The sequence below is a fragment of the Vanacampus margaritifer genome, chromosome 4 (assembly GCF_051991255.1).
Source record: "Vanacampus margaritifer isolate UIUO_Vmar chromosome 4, RoL_Vmar_1.0, whole genome shotgun sequence".
Taxonomy (NCBI): domain Eukaryota; kingdom Metazoa; phylum Chordata; class Actinopteri; order Syngnathiformes; family Syngnathidae; genus Vanacampus; species Vanacampus margaritifer.
The window spans coordinates 26,957,821-26,974,997 of NC_135435.1; the positions used below are offsets into that span (position 1 = coordinate 26,957,821).

General features: G+C 40.3%; 1 protein-coding gene across 2 annotated transcripts; it reads left to right on the top strand.

The window, feature by feature from the left end:
• Positions 1-2,275: 2,275 nt before the first annotated feature.
• Positions 2,276-16,894, top strand: tpp2 (tripeptidyl peptidase 2). 2 transcript variants are annotated; one of them, XM_077564229.1, is made up of 29 exons: positions 2,276-2,476; positions 3,688-3,816; positions 3,983-4,078; positions 4,430-4,534; positions 4,614-4,738; positions 4,815-4,978; positions 5,082-5,236; positions 5,317-5,393; positions 5,502-5,629; positions 6,246-6,494; positions 6,576-6,691; positions 6,782-6,953; positions 7,726-7,883; positions 7,956-8,032; positions 8,128-8,234; positions 8,336-8,490; positions 9,074-9,190; positions 9,267-9,367; positions 9,446-9,542; positions 9,620-9,757; positions 9,863-10,107; positions 10,347-10,425; positions 12,096-12,134; positions 12,738-12,889; positions 12,965-13,061; positions 13,150-13,280; positions 14,330-14,573; positions 14,675-14,794; positions 14,885-16,894. In XM_077564229.1, the coding sequence occupies exons 1-29, from the start codon at positions 2,312-2,314 to the stop codon at positions 14,972-14,974; spliced, it is 3,828 nt and encodes a 1,275-aa protein (XP_077420355.1). In that variant the 5' UTR covers positions 2,276-2,311; the 3' UTR covers positions 14,975-16,894. The 2 variants fall into 2 exon arrangements, with proteins under 2 accessions (XP_077420355.1, XP_077420356.1); XM_077564230.1 differs by lacking the exon at positions 12,096-12,134.
• The last annotated feature ends 283 nt before the right edge of the window (positions 16,895-17,177 follow it).

Genomic DNA, 17,177 nt, shown 5'->3' on the forward strand with positions numbered 1-17,177 from the left:
GAAATCACAGCTTGCTTCAGCGTTGAGATTAGCAGTGACTGCTTTAGAAAAGCTCTAAAGCTAATTAGCTTGCATCTCTTGTAGCCTGCGAAACAAGTGTGAGATCAGAAATCACACTCTCCACATAGCTGTCCGAGTGTGTGTATTTGCCTACAGCCTGGACTGGTCACAGAAATCGCCAGCCATTCACTGTCACATTCACACGTTACTTAAGTGAACCACGTTGCTTGCGCCAAAGTCAGGCGAAAGAACCACTACACTATCAGTGACCCTGGATCTCAGCCTTTGCAGAAAAAAACAATAACTGTGCACCAAGATGGCCACATCCTGTAGCATCTGATGTGCATGCTTGCTGCATTACATAGGGAAACTAGAAAAATTACAAAAAAAACCACATTGTATTTTAACGTAGCTGTTGTGACTACACCCTGTGGCAGACCACAAGCCTGTGAGTGAAACTGTGTGCAATTTTTTATTTTTTTTGCTAAAGATTTTAGACAACGGGAGATGCCTCATTTAACATAATGCAAGTTTCTCAGCTATCGTACAGTAAAAAAGGAACAATGTAGCCTAACTGTATCCTAAAATTTGTAAAAAAAATATATATATATTTTTTTTCCAATGTGCTGCCAAAGACAGAGGAAAGAAATTGCGTCAAATTTGATTTGTACAGATTAATGAGCGGGTTAACCGCTACCACAGTGTTTAGGGCGTTGTCACACTTACAATAACTGTACAACCTGCTAGTGCGCACACCACATCTCATATTGCACAGATATACATGACTGTACTTTCTCGCTGAGTGGGGACTGAACAGATGGTGTTTGACATGTACAAAGTTAATCTTTCTCTAGCATTATTCTCCATATAGGGCTTGAATCAAATCAGAGTACCTCAAAATCTGATGTGATCATGGATTCAGTAGAGTTGTTGGCTCAAGTCAGACTTTTGAGAATAAGCTTATCAAAACACGTTTTTTTTTTTTTTTAAGTCTAATGATATGATAAAATATAGTGTACAGTAACAGTACCTTATACAGAAGGAACACGCAGAATGGTGAGGTCACATGTATGCTCCAGCCTCCAGCACATGGGCCACCCTAGCGAGGGTAAGCAAAGAATGGACGACTATTAGTATTATACTACCACCTAGTGAGCAGACAGCAAAACATATTCCAAAAGCATGTGGATGAAGTCACCATTGAACAAATAAGGTTTGTATTTTAGTGACAATAAACTAAATACCTTTTTACCCAATACTAACAGTTTCTAGACAGATTATTGACACATAGTAACACATAAACTACTTGCATTGGTCTCAATGTCTTTTAAAATATTTTTGTCAAAGTATAATTAATTTCATTTTGACATGTAATCTTGGGGTTTCTATGGTCCCAAACCAAAATCAAATTGTTTGTTTTAATGCAAAGAAGTTAGGCCTTGAAGTCTGTTTGTTTGTCCAGTGAAAATAATTGAGAATATTATTTATCAATGTTATGCATGCAATGTGATCATTTGTAAAGTCGAAGTACGTGGAGAAAACACACAGAAGCATGGGAAGAATTTAAATGTTTTAATCCACAGTAGGTCGCCGCTCATTCATATCCCCAGTGAGATGTACTTCTAACTACGAACCCACCTTGCTGCAAGTGTATAATAATGCAGTGTATTATATAATCCTCAACTGTAGTACTGTAAATTATATTATGGTGTACAATAACGCACACCCCTTCCAATATATGCAGTTAGAGATTGAGCCCTGCTGCAAAAACTGATAAAACACAGGTAATCAACACCCCATATGTTATGTTATGTTATGTTATGTTATGTTATGTTATGTTATGTTATGTTATGTTATGTTATGTTATGTTATGTTATGTTATGTTATGGGTGAATCACTATCGAGCTGCGCCATCTTGTGGGATCTCAAAGTCTAACAGTCTAACAAAATAGCCACACACAAATAAGGGAACTGGAAACCAGTTTGGTTGCAAAAGAAAAATAAATGTTTTTTACTAAACAAATTATTATTAAACAAATTAATTTAGTGTGTTATGTGTCATTCCCACATTACACACAGTGAAGCAACTTGACAGCATGTACTACATACACACTGTGTTTTAGTCCTGTTTAGCTACAAATATTTCGTTAAACATGTAACATAAACATACGTTCAGTAAAGGCAAACAGGTAAGTCAGTAAAGCTCACGTGACTGCTACGTGTTGTGTTGTGTCCCTTTAAGCAATTCTCCTCCACTCACTCTGTCCAACGCGCTTTAGCATTTCGCTGCTGTCATATCGCTCTTCGAGTCATGGCTACCCATTCAACCGAAGAGCCGTTCCCCTTTCACGGGCTGCTTCCCAAAAAAGAGACCGGCGCCGCGTCCTACCTAAGCCGGTTCCCTGAGTACGATGGCCGGGGGGTTCTCATCGCGATCATGGACACCGGGGTTGACCCGGGGGCGCCCGGCATGCAGGTACAACTGCCCGGCTAGTTAGCTAAAAGCTAACTGGGAGCAACTCAAGCGAAAGGCCACATAATCTGTACAGTCACTAGCTAGTTAGCTAGCTGAGCTGTTAGGATGGACAAATGGAACACATATTGCGACATTACCATTGATAGAAGGATGACAACTTAATTTAGACAAAGAAGCGCATTTGTTGCCTCTTCTTCCGTTCTCACTAATGATTTGCCGATAGAGACGAGTTGACGAGAACCGTTACTGTAAGTTAGCCTTCTCGCACAATAGGTCCTAGCATACAGCAGTTGATTGACTTTTAGACAACTTGTGAGTATTTAATTTATTTCGTGTTATTTTCTCAATAGGATAATCGGTGTGTAAAAGGCCTGGATGTTTGCAAGTTTGACAATACATTGGATTTAGAAGTACAGTACTCACCACGACCATTGTTTTTTGTTGTTTTTTTTTTTATCGTGACGTAAGCGTACTGTAAATTGTACGAGCTAAATCAAGTAAGACGAGAATGATTCAGCTGTATTTTCCAATTTTATATTTTTATTAAGCCTCGGGGTAACAGTGCACAATATTTTGTCCCTTTTGACAATAAACGACATCAGCTCTGGTCAACATTGAATCTCATCGTGAAATATTATATATACTGTTTATTTAATACAACGTGTATATGCAGGTTACACGTTTCAATAGTTTAATATCCTGCAACGTGATGATATTGTAGAAAGTTTACTGACTTGATAAATATAACCGCTTTGTTTTGTAAAGGGCAGAGATTGAATCTGATCATGTATATTATGTACTGTGCCCTTAATGTGTTTCTGTAGGTTAGAAATTCTACTGTTTATATAGCGCTTTAACTACACCATATGGTGCCCAAAGCGCTTTACAATGCCTCTCATTCACCCATTCACACACCAATGGCCGACTGCTGCCAACGCAGAGAGCTGCCAGATCCATTGGGAGCAAATCGGGGTTCAGTGTCTTGCTCAAGGACACTTTGACATGGTCACCAGGGGTGAGGATCAAACCCACAACCTCATGGATGGGAGACCACCACTCAACCACTGAGCCATGTTGCCCCTTATACATAAGTTACATTCAGTTTCAAATATAGTATACTGGTGTTATCATTGCAATATTTTACTGTTGATCTATAAATATTTTTCTACATATTCTGTGTACTGACTTGTGCTTTATGTGTTCATCTTCAGGTGACAACAGATGGGAAGCCAAAGATTGTTGATATCATTGACACAACAGGCAGTGGTGATGTGAACATGGCAACGGTGGTTGAGCCAAAAGAAGAGACTATCACTGGTCTATCTGGTAGAATATTAAAGGTTTGTAGATTAATACAGAAATCATTTATAAACAACAACAAAATTGTGCATTTATGTATGTATTACATGGTATTTTAGCGCACTCAATTCTGGGTTTGACTCAGTCCTATACCTCTGGAATTATCCTAAAAATATATATCCTGGTGTGTCTTTTTCTGTCATCCAGATCCCTCCTGCTTGGGTCAACCCATCAGGGAAGTATCACATTGGAGTTAAAAATGGCTATGAGTTCTTCCCTAAGGCCCTTAAAGAAAGAATACAGGTAAGAAAATGTTGTAGTGTATTATTACGCTTCACTGGGTCAGTTGGCTGGCGACCAGTTTAGTGGTATGGTTGGTCTTACTAGATTATTATTAGTAACACACTAAAAGTGTTATAAAACTTTGTTTTGTAGTGTTGTAACTTGAACAATGTTTAAATGAAATAAAACATGATCACAATTGCAAGATGTAATGGCATTATCAACAGGTACTCAAATGTAAGTGCTCGTACTGAAGAAAGGGGCATTTGTGCCTCATTTATTCTTTGATCGCATTTCATAGTGACAGTGTTGATTTAGATTCACATAATTGGACACCCTCGTTACATAAGAGAACACTGTTCTACTTTGCAGAAAGAGCGAAAGGAGAAGATGTGGGACCCGGCACATAGAGCAGCACTAGCTGACGCCTGTCGCAGGACAGAGGAGTTTGATCTCTCACACTCAACTCCGTCACAGGTAACAAGAATGATCCATCACAGAAATGATCTATTCAAGCTGCTGCGCTCATGTCACTCATCGTGCCTTATGTCTCCAGTTAGAGAAGTTACAAAGGGAAGAGTTGCAAAGTCAATCAGAGCTGCTTGTTTCTCTAGAAAAGAAATACAGTGATCCCGGTCCTGTGTTTGACTGTGTTCTTTGGCATGACGGTGTCACATGGCGGTAAGGCCAAACATTGACTACGTTGATGTTTCCAATATCCTTCACAAGGTCCTCAAGTTGTTGTTTGTCTGTTAAGGGCTGTAATGGACACCTCTGAGTGTGGAGAATTGTCCCAGTGCACTGTTTTGAGCTCCTTCAGAGAGTCACAAGAATATGCAACATTAGGGAACGCTGAAATGCTAAACTACTCCGTGAATATTTATGACGAGGGAACCACGCTCTGCATCGTCACCAGTGGAGGTAAAGCATATAAAAACCTGTTGTCGTTTGTAATGCTACCATTTTCCACTAAAAGGAAGTTCTTCTTGAATGGTTTGAATTATGAGAACTTGTGTATTTGAAGGTGCTCATGGGACACATGTGGCAAGCATCGCAGCAGGTTACTTCCCAGAAGAACCAGAGCGGAACGGGGTTGCCCCTGGTGCTCAGATCTTAGCTCTGAAGATTGGAGACACTCGGCTCAGCACCATGGAAACGGGCACAGGACTTATTCGAGCAGTATGTTAGTTGGATTTACACATTATCAGTTAGTTGTTGACGGTAAACTAATCCATTTATTTTCTTGCGTCTATCCAAAGATGATTGAAGTGATCAACTACAAGTGTGACTTGGTTAACTACAGCTACGGAGAAGCCACCCACTGGCCCAATTCAGGGTAAGTGTTGTAAAGTTGCAGCAAAAAAAAAAAAAAAAAAAAAGCCTATATGAATATCAATTGATTTGTCGTTGTTTACATTTGGGTTTTTTGTGTGTTCTTTTTTAGGAGGATTTGTGAGGTTATCACGGAGGCTGTACAGAAGCACAATGTGATATTTGTTTCAAGTGCAGGAAACAACGGCCCCTGTCTCTCCACGGTGGGCTGCCCCGGAGGAACCACCAGCAGTGTCATAGGTAAAACAGTAGTGTCTTAAGATTTTTTCCCATATGAACAGCCGAGATCAGATTAATCTTATTTGACTAAAGTGGAAGTCAACCTTGAACATTTCTTGACAATAACATGTTATATGCGACCTTACTAATCTAAACATGACGTTCTGATTTAATATTACATTTTTGGAATGTGAGCTATGAAGCTAAATTCAGCTGTTTTTATCCATCTCGGGGTGGCCATTTTGCCACTAGCTGTCAAGTGAAGATGACACCAATATTACACTGGGCTCAGGCAACAACCAATCAGAGCTCACCTGTTTTCGGAAGCCTCGCTGTGATTGGTTGTTTTCTGAGACGTAACTAAACAAACGAATGAAAGGGGGGCAAATACACACGAACAGCCAGACCGGCCAACAAACGAAGTGGACAAACACACAAAGCCAGACCGACAGTCGCCCTGACCACCAGCCTTTTAAGCTGTAGGCAATAATGACCACAGCTGAAGCCGATACACCCCACACACACACACCAAAGACAAACTCATGTTGACTTCCCCTTTAATACATTATCAGACAAGAAGTGTCGTCTTTGGAAAATAAATGCACACACACAAGTCTTCTGCATATCCTCTCCTTAGGTGTTGGAGCCTATGTGACCCCTGACATGATGGTGGCTGAATATTCTCTGAGGGAGAAGCTGCCTCCCAACCAGTACACCTGGTCCTCCAGGGGCCCCAGTACAGACGGTGCACTCGGGGTCAGCATAAGTGCCCCTGGTGGCGCCATTGCATCCGTACCCAACTGGACTCTTCGTGGTACCCAGCTGATGAACGGGACGTCGATGTCATCCCCCAACGCTTGCGGAGGCATTGCTCTGGTCCTCTCCGGTGGGTCAGAACTTCGTAGTACTTTTTGCTGTATGGTCTCGCAGAGCCATTCATGCTAGTTTGTGACTTTGCATGAGACAGGATTGAAACAGCAGGGGATACAGCCCTCTGTTCCCGGGGTAAGGAGAGCACTGGAAAACACAGCTCTGAAGGTTGATGACATTGAGGTGTTTGCACAGGGCCATGGAATCATTCAGGTAGCTGACCTTTTGCTTGCTGGTAGTTTTTTACTTTTATTGTATTATGATGTAATTGTTTGCACTGTTTATTCAATCTTCTGCGGGTAGGTGGACAGGGCATTAGACTACCTCACACAAAATGCCTCCTTACCCACCAGCCATCTGGGTTTCTCAGTTACTGTGGGAACACACCGAGGCATCTACCTCAGGGATCCGACACAGCTTTTGTCGCCCTCAGACCACGGAGTAGGAATTGAACCAATATTCCCTGAAAACACAGGTATGTTCTCCTTGCCTATCATCCATATTGAAATTGTTCAGTGATGATGAGCAATGCCTATAGTTTGATGTCATTAGCATCAGCAGAATCCTTATACCTCCCAAAAAATTTCAGGAGATCCCCAAAAATAATATTTGTTAAACTGTCACCATTGTGTTGTCCAAAAGAGAAAGACATTTTCAACACTTAAAATTATTAATTTGTAAACATTCTCCCATACATGTGGATTGACCTACAGGGGGCGGTGTGGCTCAGTGGTAGAGTGGTTCAATTCCATGCCATTGCGACCACATCGAAGTATCCTTGAGCAAGATTTCGAACCGCGAGTTGCTCCTGATGTGCGTCGTCTGTAGGTGAATGAGTAGTCGAATGTAAAGCGCTTTGAGGGCTTTGTAAGGTGGAAAAGCGCAATATAAATGAAGTACCGTTTACAATATAGATTTGTGAAAAAATGTGAAATTTACCAAATTGTGACATAGGAGGTTCCGACCTCGACACCATAAATATATAAAATCTACATTATCAGAAACCATTATCACACTCTCATCGAAATTCACATTTGATATTGTCATTTCTTGATCTTTTTCGCATCCATCCGTGTTTTAAAGGAATTCTGGATTAGGATTAAACACAAAAAAAATTGCCACTAATAGTAGCCATTCACTTACTGATTTTAGTTTATGACATCATTAGATTTAATCCACAGCAGAGTTGTACAGTACATACTCTGTTTGCTCATGTTTTTTCACACTGTATTTCTGCTTCATTCCAGAAAACACTGAGCGAATATCCTTACAGTTACACTTGGCCCTCACGTGTGCAGCCCCGTGGGTTCAGTGCCCATCTCACCTCGAGCTGATGAACCAGTGTCGTCATGTCAACGTCCGTGTGGATCCCGTCGGCTTGAGGGAAGGGGTGCACTACGCAGAGGTGGGCAAAAATAGCCAATGTTCTACAAACTGTTAGTATGCATGCGGCAACCTACAGTCTACCTTTTTTCAGGTATGTGGTTATGACACAGCAGCGCCTGGTTGTGGGCCACTCTTCAGAGTCCCCATCACAGTTATTATTCCCACCAAGTAAGATGATACTTTTTTTTTCACTTTCTCTCAATAACAGCTTTGTGAAAATGTGTGTGTTTCACAGTTATTTCTCTGTCTTCTGTACCCGGCAGATTGGCAGAGAGTCGTAATCAAGAGTTGTGTTTCAAAGACGTCCACTTCAGACCAGGACAGATTAAACGGCACTTCATAACTGTGCCTCAGGGAGCATCCTGGGCAGGCATGTTCTCCTTTCTCTTAACGGCTGAAAGAAGAAGAAGCTCGAATACAGTGTTGCTGTTTTGACAATTGTTTTGTGGCATCTGCTCTTCACCTCTTCAGAGATCACGCTGACTTCTCATTCTGGAGACGTGTCCTCAAAGTTTGTTCTGCATGCGGTGCACCTCGTCAAACAGAAAGCGTACCGAGCTAATGAATTCTACAAGTTTTCGTCACTTTTGGAGAAAGGCTCACTAACTGAATCCTTTTCTGTGCTGGTTTGTAAATTGTTTTTTCTGGCATCATTTACTCTGCATGAACCTTCATGAAGTCAAGTGTGTTGTAGTTGAAACCTCCATAGAAAATTTAAAGTGGAAGTTAACCTTAAATATTTATTGACAATAATATGTTATATGTGACCTCACTAGTCTGAACATGACATTCTGATTAATATTACATTTGTGTAATATGATTTATGAAGCAAAATCCAGCCATTTTTATCCATGTCAGGGGGTGGTCATTTTTCCACTTGCTGCCGACAGAAGATGACATCAATAATTGTTCAGGGCCCAGGCAACAACCAATCACAGCTCACCTGTTGTTTGAAGCTGAGTTGTGATTGGTTGTTGCCTGAGACCTGAGCAACATCGATGTCATCTTCAGTCAACCTTAAGTGGCAAAATGGTAGCATTTTGCTACTTAACTCATATTCCACTAACACAATATCAACCAGAATACCGTATTTAGAATAGTGGGGCTGCATAGAGCATATTTTTGTCAAATATTTTTTTGGGGGGGGGTTGACTTCCCCTTTAAGTGTAGGGTTACTAATTCAGTACTTTTGATCCCCGCCTTTTTCAGTCTGGTAAGATTGTTGAACTGTGCATTGCCCGCTGGTGGGCGAGTTTGGGAGATGTCACAGTGGACTACAACATCTCGTTCCACGGTCTCAATATTTCTCCTTCGCCGCTGCACATTGTGAGTGGAGCACTGTCACGCATATGAAAACATTTTCCACACCGTCCGTGACTCCTCCACTTCTGTCTTTGGCCAGCATGCGTCAGAGGGAGTTACGGGTTTTGATGTGTCATCGCCATTGAAGTATGAGGAAGTGTCTCCGACTATCACCCTCAAGTCTTGGGTTCAGCCTCTCAGGTAAGTCCACACGCTAATCGTTACCTCGTTGCACCAATTTGCTGTGTTGTTTGTAAATGATGTTGTCCTCTCCTCTAGGCCCATTAGTTCAAAGATAAAGCCTTTGGGAGGGAGGGATGTTCTACCCAACAACAGGCAACTTTACGAGATTATTCTCACCTACAGTTTTCACCAGGTACCTTCCAATGCCTGAAGCGTACAACAGTTTTGAAGTTTTTCAATCTCGTTGTATTCATAACTTTCTCTGTGCAGCCGAAGAGCGGGGAGGTCACACCCAGCTGCCCGTTGCTCTGTGAGCTGCTGTATGAATCTGAGTTTGATAGTCAGCTGTGGATGCTGTTTGATCAGAACAAGAGATTACTGGGTTCAGGGGATGCTTACCCACATCAGGTAACTTTTTCTACATGCATTTTTCAAATTTATATTTGTCCTTTTGCCAGCACAGTGGTGCTGTGGGCGTACCTGTAAATCTCAAGCGCTTTTCTCCTCCTCCAGTATTCTCTCAAGCTTGAAAAGGGCGACTACACAGTACGCCTGCAGGTGCGCCATGAGTTGTCGAGTGAGCTGGAGCGGCTAAAAGACCTGCCATTTGTCGTCTCCCATCGTCTGTCTGCCACCCTCAGCCCAGACGTTTACGAGACGCATCGAGTGGCCCTCCTGGCCAAGAAGAAGGCAAACTCTGTCACCCTGTCACCAGGGGCCTCGCAGCATTTCTATGTCACAGCCTTGCCAGATGACAAGTGAGTTCCAAGGGATGATAACAAGTCAATGACGACACATTTAAAATAACCTCACCATTTTAGCAAAATTCCAAATTTTAGCAAAAAAAAAATGATAGGACACATTGAATTTGGTTTTACGCAAGAAATGTGTCAGTTGTGTCTAAATTTGTTGCCACTTTAAATTAGGGACGTACATCTGTTCGGAACTATAATTGTGTTCTTTCTGTCTTTATTCTCATTTTCTGCCCTTCCTTCAGAATTCCAAAGGGGACAAGTCCAGGGTGCTATCTTTCAGGGTCCCTTGTTGTGGCGAAGAGTGAATATGGCAAGAAAGCAGTGAGTGACTTGAGTTCTTTTAGACAGTATCTGTTCTCCAGACCAGTAGTCAGTCCTGCTCCTCAGAACATTCGCTCCATTTTGATTGGGGAACAAATATTATAACAGTAAATATGCCATAAATTAATTATTGCAGTACAAATTTGATACATTTTATATATATTTTTGATTTTTATAAATCTATAATATTGGTCTGTCCCCATCCCCATGTGCACGTTTTTATAAATTAACTTATTTTTAAAATGTACTTTTAATTCTTATTGCATATCAATAAAAACATCAACAAAAAATTAATACAATAACATTTTTACAAATTATTGACCCGTTTAGAGTGTTGAAAATGACTTTCTCCTTTAGAAAATAATTAATAATTGCAGAACAAACATGTCATTTTTGGACTTTTGTGATGGTTTTGAACATACAAGGATTCAATCCAACACCAGTGAATGATCCTGAGGATGAGGGTTGAAAAAGGGTCCTCCAAAGCTTTTGAGATATTTTTTGTTTGTTTTTTGGTCCCCTTTTAAAAATTTGTGACCCGTTCCGGTTGCCGTTGATGTGGGTCTTGTGGGTCTTGCATGTCACGTTTTTTCCCTCTCCTCACTCATTTGCCCGACATCTGCTGTCATATATATAATGTCGCCCATGTGCCTCCTCGACCCATCTGGTTTTGATAGTTTATTCTATAATTAGATGACATGTCATTAGTCATATTTTAAGCACCGTGGGTCTGTGGCTCACATGTTCACTTGTTCATGAGGAAAGGTTCCACGGGGTCAAATGGTCATAAAATAAAACCTTTGAGGGGGAAAAATAGGCTCGATAGTATTTAGAACAGTATTCCACAACCTTTATTGAGCCAAGGCACACATTTGATGTTGCATTAGAAAAAAATGTCATGACAGACTACCAAACAAAATTGTGATCTTGTCTCAATTTACTCACAAACTAGTATAATTAATAGTTAAACACAAAGGTGTGAATCACAAAAGGTGGAAATCCTGGTAAATTGGACCAAATGCCACCTAGTGGAGGAGCACCTGAATTATTTCATTTGTCATTCTATGTGACTGCCATAGATGGATGAAAAAGGATACATTATTTGTTGGAAATAAATGGTAAAATAATTATAAATCAATAAAATGAATACATTTCTGACGAGCTAAATAAAATTCAGATCATTTCCTGCAGCAGGCCTGATGATTTCTCATGGCATACTAAAGTGCGTCAGCACTGTAGTTGCGAATCTCTCATATAAAACATGCATTATAATGGACACACATTTTATTTGATGTGGAAGAACTTGACTGGCCTAGAGAGAGTCCTGAGCCCAACACACTCCAAAATATTATTGGATGTCTATTTAAAAAAAATAGATATTTTTTTTAACTCTTATGTGGCAACAATGCAAAAGCCATTGATCACTTATTGTTTGCATTGAAGCTTATTTTTCTGTCCTCATCCAAAAGGCACGTCCCAATGTGTGTTGTTTCGTACATGGTTGTGCTTAATTCAGAGGTGATCAATCGAGTGTACGAGTGTGTCAGCAATGAAAATCTTAACTTTTAGTTTAAAATTTTGGGGCAAAAATGTTCACGAAAAATCAAAAAGAATCCTTTGTGGTGTGCTTGTGTTGTCTCTTCCTTACTGTGTGCTATTCTGACCACCAGGGGCAGTCCTCTGCAAAACGACAAAGAAAGTTTAAAAAGGTACTGGATGAGCTAGAAACTTCGTACAACAGAGCGCCCACTCCTCTTGTGGAAGTTGCTTCGACTTCACTTTAAAATTGCATTTGTTTTATTACTTCTATTTGATCTGTCAAAGTATGCCAATGTGTCTTTTTAGAAGTACAGTATTACAAATTAGTACATTGGAAATTCTAGTGATGGTACCAAATTTTTTTTTCTCTCTCTCTCTTTCTTGTCAGCACTAAAAGTTGGTATTCTAGAGCTCTTCCTCAAAAAAAAAAAGGGTTATTGATATTATAGGCCTATAAAATAACCCTGTTTGTTTTGGGTGCTAAATTGACCCAAGATGGCTGTGCTACTTGAGGTCAGATTGCAAGATCCACATTGTCTGTCATTGCAGGGTGCAACCAGGATTATATTCAGACTTTTAGGGATTATTATCCTCTTATCAAATCATGAAACTTTTTATGTTGTACGTGGGCACGCCTTAACCCAACTGATGTGAATGATTCGGCATGCTAACTCAGATTACATTGCCACCATTTGTTGTTGCAGTTGATGACGTGAGAGTGAAAATTGTATGCAATTGTTATTTAATGTTGCAATTATTTGTGTTTTGTACAGGACCTTGTTTCAGTCATCTACCATCTGATCCCTACACCCAACAAGGCGAAGAATGGCGGGAAGGAGAAAGACAAGGATGCCGATAAAGAAAAAGACGTAAAAGAGGAGTTTGCTGAAGCCATGAGAGACTTGAATATTCAGTGGATGACCAAGTGAGTATAAAAAAACTTAACATGCCTTATTTTTTGGTGTTGTTTTAAGCCATCCAAACTCTTTTGGTTGCTCAGGTTAGACTCCAGCTCAATTTATGATGAACTGAAGGAAAAGTACTCTGATTACCTTCCTCTACATGTGCAAAGACTACATCAGCTGGACTCTGAAAAGGTCATTAGTCATCATACATCCGTAGCGGGTTTGACTGTCAATGGTTTGTGTGAAACTAACATGAATTCAATTTTCATTTTCTATTTAGGAGCGTGCCAAACGTCTTGGGGAGGTGGTCTCAGCCGCTGACACGGTCATCTCCCACATTGACCAGACAGCCTTGGCTGTTTACTTCACCTTGAAGACGGACCCGCGACCCGATGCTGCTACCATTAAGACGTACGTGACATTCAACTACAACTACACATTCAGTTGCAAATACTTTTTTTTCAGTGGAGGGTAAAGGATTAATATTTCCATTTATTTCAATGAGGACAAAGGATTTGAGGTAGAGATAGATTGACATGTTTTTTTTTCATGATTTACACAATTAATAGCAGTCAAGAAGGCCGATAACTGATATTTGAAGCCGATATTCATTTTCAGTGAAAAAGGGAAAACATTGCCGTCAATTAAAAAAAAATGCAAATCCTAATCTTGACTTTGTTGTAATGTCTTAAAGCATGTTTCTTGAACACATCTTCAGACTTCAAAATGTAGATTATTTATTTTTTTAATCTTAGACAATATACTCTATTTTAAATCTCAAAAAAAAAAATGTTCAGGGAGCTCCCAAGGTTATCAGTGCGTCTTAAAAAGTTACATGGAAACTTAATGAAGTAAATACCATAGCTCTGTTTTTCCAAAATTTTAAAAATCTTAAACTTTCACATTTCTTTGCTTTAATGTCAAACAAAAACAAAAGGTTCCGAAGGTTCCCATGGTCAACGGTATCTCTTATAAAGTTAACTGAAAATGTAAATAAACATTTCCCTAAGATTAAACTGGTTTTAGATTTACCTTTTATTGGCCGTCAGATTTTCAAAAAAGGCCAATACTGATATTCATCAAAATGCCCAGAATCGGTTATCGGTCTATCCCTAATTTGAGGTGTGATTTCTTTATTATTTTAATCCCTTCATATCTTGAGCTAAAAAAGAAAGTGGTCGGACGAATATGTGCAGTATAAATTCTCATGTATAATGGAACATATGGTGTTCCACAGGGTTCAATTCTGGGGCCTCTGCTGTTGCCAGATTCAATGAAAAGGCTACTTTCCCTGCAAACAAAAATTCACCAGGAAACCGTATACCTATGTCTTAAATTGTGTGTGTGTGTGTGTGGGGGGATCTTTTTTTTTTCAATAAAGAAGGGTGTGGTGAATGTGCATATGATTACCTCCCACAAGATTAATTTCCTAAATCAAGGCCTTCCTCTCCATGTTTCAGTGACATGGAGAAGCAGAAGTCATCCCTACTGGACGCCCTGTGCAGGAAGGGCTGCGCTCTGGCCGACCAGCTGATAACCCTCGCGCCTCAGGAAAGCGGCGCCATCGCCACGGGCCAAGGTGACCCCGAGGGAGTTTGCGAACAGGAGGCGAGCAGTTCTGATGACTCGGCGCAGACTTTGGCCAACATTCTGACAGAAACCTTCTGGGAGGTGCAGAAGTGGGCGGAGCTTACTGAATCCAAGGTGGGTTCAGGTTTTGTCCAATTTTGACCTGGTTTGCAGCACCATACTTAATTATTTATTTTGTGTTGTTTCTGTTGAACGAACATTTTTTTTTCTTTCAGGTGCTGATGTTTTCCTACAAGCACGCCCTCGTGAGCAAAATGTACGGTCGAGCCTTAAAATACGCCTCGAAGATGGTGGAGGAGAAGCCCAGCAAAGAGAACATGAAGAACTGCATCCAAGTATGAGCCGCATCAAACATCATATTGATTGATTATTTGAACTTGTACTCAATTTCCATGTTGTTTTTTTTGTTTGCTTTTTTTTTTTAGCTGATGCGTCACCTCAAATGGACGCACTGTGCCACCTTCACTGAAAACTGGCTCCCTGTCATGTACCCTGCAGACTACAGCCCCTTCTAGAAATCACACAAACGGTATGCCACACACTGAAGCATCAATCACATCAGTATGATCACCCGCTCAGGATCCTGCGGAGAGAGGACCCTCTTTTTGTTTTGGTCTCGGACAATGAAAGACGGTGTGCAGCTAACTGGTCATTTTAAAAGGACTCACTGAGCATCTGTCGTTGATTCAAGTGCCACCAGCACCACAACATCATTATTCAAATTCAAATCTCTCTCTCTCTATACAAATCAAAGATTTGTAGTGGATTCCACAGTTCACGTTTTTTTGGGTTCTCTTTAGTCTGGCGTCAGCTCTTATTTTTGCTCACGGTTAGCCTTTTTTTTTTTTATCTTTGAATTTTCCTCCCAATCTTCAATACTCGACGTCTATGTGCCATGCTTACCGGGATGTTGAGTTCACTTTGTGGACTTTTAGGATCTGACTTTGCTCGAATGAACAGACCTCAGAACTGAAGCAGTATTGCGGTGCCTTGCATCCATGTACCTTTACTGACGTGAGGGGGCTGGAAAGCTGTGGTAGGACTGGAGCTGTTTTTTTTCGGGGGAGGGGCCCTCACGTTAGTCCACACTCAAAGCAGCATTGAGACACTCCGCTCATCAGCCTCTGGCGTCCCAACGGGCCACGGTCTCATTTTGCGCCAGGCCTCTGCCGCTCCTCAAGGTCAGCTGAGCGACGGCACGTGGGCACCTAACGGACCTCAGCTGTGGCACGAAACCAACTTCACTGGTACACGTTCACACGCTCGTACATGTTTTCTGTGCAGCATTTGAAATGTTGCTTGTGGACACAACGACCTAAATTATGTACATACACATAGCAAAGCATAGTACGATGCAATAAGTATATACTGTAATACTAATATTCTGATTGATGTATTTTGCATATTATGCATGTCTTGTAGGATTTCAGGAAGTATGATTTTATTTGGAAGCTAATTATAGTTTGAAGAATTTTAAAATCTCAAGCATTTGTCATTTTCATAGGAGTGTGTGTAAGTTGAATTTATGGCCCCCATTTTTTTTTTGTCAACTGAGCAGAAGGATAAAGTGTGAGTATTTGCTTCAGCTGTTTTTGCATGTTTTTGATATTTTACCTCAACTTACTTTTATTAATCACCGATGGCCATTTTGCATATGATACTGTTGTTTGACCTGTGGATGTATTTTTCATCAATTTTCCATCCATTTCTTTACAAATATGTTACATGAACTGAGTTAGTTACATTATGTGTAGTGAACATGCATAATTGCATTTATTCATGCATTTCAAGAATATGCAAAGGGAATTTGGTTTGAAAGATGGCAAATTGGGAAGGATGTTGTTGCTACTGGCCAGTAATGTTTAATAGCTCAGCAATAGACTGCTACTCTCCTTTTTCAAATATAAATGACAATGTTTAAAAAATAATAATAATGAAAGTTATCCTCTAGTTTGTGTAACTCGACTTGGATTTGTTGAAAAGATGGCCATATCGCTCCATTTGTAATTACAGGTCATAAAAAATCTTTTTTGGGGGGGGGCAGTTGATATTTCTGTTTTTAGCTGTCACTTTGTAAGCCAGGGCATCTGATTTTTGCAACCCATTTACAGTCATTGAGTTGTGCATTGTTGTTCCTTTACCGCCCCATATGTGTGGCTTGGGTCAGATTTAAAAAAAAAAAAAAAAAAAAAGTTCACGGTTCTGCTACCTGCGCACGTGTTACTATTGACAGTCTCTTTGAAGCAAGGCCTTAACTTCCACCACTACTGAATGCCGTCCATTTCTGGCACCAAACAGAATCCTCACGTTTCATTCTCTGCTGGTGTCAGGATATTAAAAAAGCAAAACAAAAAGAAGCTTATGCTGTTGTTTTCTGACTGAAATGTTTTAGGACATGTATTCTAGCAAAGGGCCAATAAATTCTTGGTATTTAACTTGATTGTTCCTAAGAGACTTTTGTCGAAAAGGGGGGAAAAAAACAAGATACAAAAAGATCTCAGAGATGGAACAAACACTAAGTAAAATCATTTTCACGAACATAAGTGTTTACTGATCATCTTTGATGATGTAAAAAAAAAAAGGGGGGGTTGGGTAACCTAAGTATTCATAGTTCTATGGCGCATCAAACCATGAATATTAATTAGGTTGCCTCTTGGTTGTTTAATTTTGGTGTAAAACAGTTAATCATTTTTATAAAATAGCTGTTCTTCAAAGTAC